Raw genomic sequence first — 5,000 nt, 5'->3', positions numbered from 1 at the left:
TATATATATATATATGTGTGTGTGTGTGTGTGTGTGTATGCACACACATACACACACACACACACTTATACTTTATTACAAAGTTCTCTCTCAAATAAACCTGTATAAAGTTTAATTAATTATATTCACAAATCCGAGAAGGCAGAGAGATGAAAACAGAAAACGGGAGTACTAACACGAAAGTCTTCGGTACAAAGAAAGTGATCTTATATGCTACATACTTCCTGTAAAATGACAGACACAATAGATATCAAGTTTATTTAGTCTTCAACCACGCGTGTTTTACGCTAATTCTTATTTTTGTTTATATGAACGTCCGTCCACAACGCGACACCCAAAGCCATGACGTCACGAAGCCCCACCCACAACTCCACCCAAATTCTTCCTTGGCTCCTCCCCCACTGAGACGAAACATTCTGAAAAATGACGAAGAACTGGGACTCGAAAATGCAACGTCGTATAGAAACTTAAAGGCTGTACATATAAAAGGCTCAAGGTAGTAGACTTTAGTACATTCCTTCCGTACATCCCATCCGTGTAACATCTTACATCGTATCACATTCCACGCAAAAATGGTGCTCTCTGGTGAGTCCTCTTTTTATTTATTTATTTATTTATTATCATTATCATTATCATTAGTATTATTATTGTTATTATTATTATCATTATTATTATTATTATTCATTCATTTATTGCATAGGATCAAATATCATATACATAGAAATTCTTATCAAAATCCTTAGTAAAACCCTTTGTAAATTAGCGTGTGTAGTCTGAAATATAAATCTAGTTCATTGCATGAGAATAAAATGTTAAGTTCGACATAGGGAAAAAAAAGTTAAGAATACTAAATGAAATTGATAAAAAAAAGTAAACATTAGCATTAGCAAGCTCCGCCCCCTCAAATATTTTTTTTTCCTTTTTTTTCACGTAGCGTTAGAATCATAACTAGTATTTAGAAAATAAGATACAGAATGTCTTTCGTTGTAATAAAATGGAATATTACAGCTGCAATGTAATAGACGATAATAAACATTATCTGAATCTCAGTCACACAAAAAATACATTTGATTGCGAATGAAAGAACTGAAAGGTAACCGATGCATTTTTTTCCTACATAAGTATTACACTCAAAAGGAAATTAAATCCTAAGTAAAAATAATAACAAACAAAATTTTAGAGCATCAAATAAACTGGAACAGTTACAAACCACTGTGTACCTCTTGTCAAATGGCCTGAAAAGCTGTATGGCATTTAACTCAAAGACAGATGTAGACAAATGTAGAAAAGGTATAAATGAGAATGAATATCATCACAATATAAGACATATATTTATCTAGCTTCGAATATATCCGACGAAGATATATTCGAAACCGGTTAAATACATCTCTTATATTATGAAGATAGTCATTCTCATTCATAAATATATACACCTTGGTTAGATACACTTCCGTAAATTTCGATACAATTGAAGTATGGTCATAACACTGCATTATAATATTACATAATGAATTAGGGATATAGCGAGAATATATCCAGTAATATATGCACTTGACAAAAAGTGATCACTCTCTTCAAGCGAAAGTTGGCTGGTTTTTGTCCCGTAGAGTTTACTGTGCAGACAGAAAATGGGAATTAATAGTTCTAGGACAAACTCTTCTATTTTTTCTAATTCTTGTCTTTCTTTCTAGCTTTGGATTTCCTTTTTTGCAGTTAGTTCCTTTAATTATCGCCTTTATACTGCTTATCATTATCACTTTTTTTTTTCTCTCTCTACTTCACAATTCTTCTTTTCATAAGACCGTCTTCCTCTATTTCTCTATCACTTTTTTCTTTTCTACCTCTCAAGCACAGTAACTTTTTTGTATGAATTTCATTGCCATTTTCTATTTATTTTAGACGAATATCTATATCTATTCGCTTTTGTAATCTTCGTATATGAATATATATATATATATATATATATATATATATATATATATATATATATATATATATATATGTATGTATGTATATATGTATATATATCAAGATCGCCAAACAAAATCTCTATTCAGATTTTTTATCATTTTTAATTCTTTCGCGTAAACCTACAAAGATACTAATATATACAGAACGAACGGAAGATTTGCATATAATAGGAACGTGTAAAAATAAGTGTGATTTATCTATGATTAATAGATTTTCCTTTAAACCAAGAAGGTAAATCATACAGGAAGTACATGTATATTGTTTTTTTTCCAATACCAACCGTAAAAATTATATTAGATCACAATAATAGTGTCAGCCAATGATGACTATATGGTATTAGTAAGATAGGCAAGATGATAAATAGAAGTAGAAAGGAGAGAGAGAGAGAGAGTTGAAGGGAAAGTATAAGTGAGAGAAAAAGAGCGAGGAGATTAGCAGTTAGAAAAACCTAAGGGAGAAAGTGAGAAAGTGTGAGAGAGAGAAAAAAAAAGTTAATAACTGAAAGGTAGATAGAAGCTTATGGAAACAAATAGATAAAGGCAGAGAGAGAGAGAGAGAAGAAAAAGTTAATAATTGAATGGAAAATAGAGGCATAAGAAAATATACATAGAAAGAGAGAGAGAGGGAGAGGGAAGGAGGGAGAGAGCGAGAGAGGAACAGAGAGTTGAACAGAGGGAAGAGAAAATAAGAAACGCAAGTTGACAGACATCATTGCGTACAGCCGACCTATATCCCCTTAATTTCACTCCCGCGCCCCCCTTTCGAAATCACACTATATATAGTACAAAAAAATCCCATCACAGTTTTGACAGCACTTGCGTGAGGCTAGGGTTGTGGTCAGTCAATTTGTATGCCTCCGTCCCACCAAAATGCACCGTTCCAGAACACCGAATATGATGATAGTCTTTGTGCACCGGTAATGACAATGTCTCATGTGTTTTCTACAGGACGATGTATAATTATTTTATGACCAGTGAGCCTATATGGTGGTATTTATAATTTTTGACTGAAGACTCTGAAAAGGAGGTATTTATATTTTCCGACTGAGGACTTTCCAGAAGTTGGATTAAGGTTATGATTCATTAGAAGATTTTGGTTCTAAGATATCCCTCCCCCCCTCCGTACTCTTTCTGGATGCCCTTTCTAATACCAATCGTGAATCATACTAATCGTTATTCAGTTCGGTTAAGCGAGTGCTCGCCCTCCGCAATATGAGACAGTTTGTGCCTGTGATTATCGCTATATCCATGCGTTTGATTTTGCTGTTAGAAACTGCACATTTAAGGTAATGTAGTTATAGGAGGAATCAGAAGCAGAGTTATGAAAGCAATTTGTGTTTAGCTAAAACACGTATAAACAGATTTAATACTGTTGTATATATGAATTTGAACCAAATATTTATGCAATCTACATATAAAGAATCAGTAGTACAGATGAAACAAGTGAAAATAACTAAAACATGTGTAAATCGAGTTGAATATCCGAACTAAATATGATAATTATTAGGGTGATTGGCATCAATCTACGGAAACGATAATTCTTTTCAGAATAATCACCAAATCTCCAAATACTAATAAAATTATTATTTCTGAAGTTTTCGTGCATTCTAAAACGGACTTTAATTCATATGAAATATATATCAAATATGAGTGTAGACACAAGACTAATTACTTCAATACAGTATTGTAACTTTCTTTCAGAGATGATATTAATTTTACCGAGTATGAACCAAGTAATTTTATATAAGAGAATATTGAGTAGGTAATGTAGATGGATCATTCAGTAAAGAAAAATAATGTGAATTACACTATACGGATGTCTATATTTTATTTTAGCTTACCATCAAACACTGACGTTTTCTGTGCTTAGAAAATAAAGAAAACGTCCTTTTGTTAGGGGTGTCTAAACAATATTTGTGTATGTGTGTGTGTGTGTTCGTGTGTGTGTGTGTGTGTGTGTGTGTCATGTGTATATTGATCCGTTTTTTTCAAGAAGATAGAATTGATAATTTATTACCCACTTTTTAAAATAAATTCGAAATGTACATAATGTTTCCCTTTTGAATCCCCCCGTACTTCCCATGCCTGTCCCTGATCTTCCTGTTCCTTTTCTTACAAAAATAACAAAACCCATGAAAAACCTCGGTCCTTGTACCTTGCATCCTTATATATCCTGCATCCTCGCAAACACTGTCCACTTGAGAGAGAGAGAGATTGGGGAGAGAGAGAGAGAGAGAGAGAGAGAGAGAGAGAGAGAGAGAGAGAGAGAGAGAGAGAGAGAGAGAGAGAGAGAGAGAGAGAGAGAGAGAGAGAGAGAGACAGACAGACAGAGAGAGAGACAGAGAAAGGAGAAAGAGAAAAAGAGAGAGAACACACAGAAAGATAACGAAAGAAAGGGACTTGACCCATCCATCGTCTCACCCCTAGCACAATCCTATCCCCACCCTAACCCCCGTCACCCATCCCCCACCCAACCCCGACCTGTCCCGAGCCATGGAACCCCCTCCAACCCCTGCCCCCCCCCCTCTAAGGCCCCTCGTCTCATGCATCTGGTTGGTTATTCCGAGGTAGACCTGCCCAGCGTTGAGTCCTTCGTGTACAACCTCGTTGAGACAGTGACCTCTCGCACGGCCATCAGCGAAGCGTTTGTGTACATCGGACTGACCTTTCTGGTGCTCTTGGTTTTTACATTGCTCCTAGAGTACAGCAACAACACCCCGATCACGGTCTTTTTGCAGAATCGCAGGTAAGGTCTTTGTCTCCCCCCCACCCCCCTCACCTTCCCTCCCTTCCTACCCCAGTCCATTCCCCCGTCCACCCCCCACCCCCCCAGTCGTCCCCTGGCCCAGTTCCTCGTGTATCCTTTTATTCTTGTCTGTTTTCCTCCGTGTCTCTTCGCTTGTTCTTATTCACTGAAATTAGTTCTCTTGCTTATTTCCCTTCGTAGTATTCCCTCGCATATTCTCCGTTCTATCCCTTTCCTTGTCTATTTCCTCTCACACCCCCTACCCTTGTCCATTTACCTTTCAT

General features: G+C 36.0%; 1 protein-coding gene across 2 annotated transcripts in view; it reads left to right on the top strand.

Moving 5' to 3' along the window:
* The first annotated feature begins 507 nt into the window (after positions 1 to 507).
* The window catches only part of LOC138866806 (uncharacterized), a 6,389-nt gene continuing 1,896 nt past the window's right edge, over positions 508 to 5,000 (top strand). The window contains exons 1-2 of one of the 2 annotated variants that reach the window (XM_070140585.1): positions 508 to 585; positions 4,542 to 4,716. In XM_070140585.1, the coding sequence (XP_069996686.1) occupies positions 573 to 585; positions 4,542 to 4,716 (188 nt within the window). In that variant the 5' untranslated portion in view covers positions 508 to 572. The remainder of the gene's footprint in view (positions 586 to 4,541; positions 4,717 to 5,000) is intronic. The other variant, XM_070140586.1, reaches the window with a different exon arrangement.

This window comes from Penaeus vannamei, chromosome 27 (assembly GCF_042767895.1).
Source record: "Penaeus vannamei isolate JL-2024 chromosome 27, ASM4276789v1, whole genome shotgun sequence".
NCBI lineage: Eukaryota > Metazoa > Arthropoda > Malacostraca > Decapoda > Penaeidae > Penaeus > Penaeus vannamei.
This window is presented reverse-complemented; position numbering and strand designations above follow the sequence as displayed.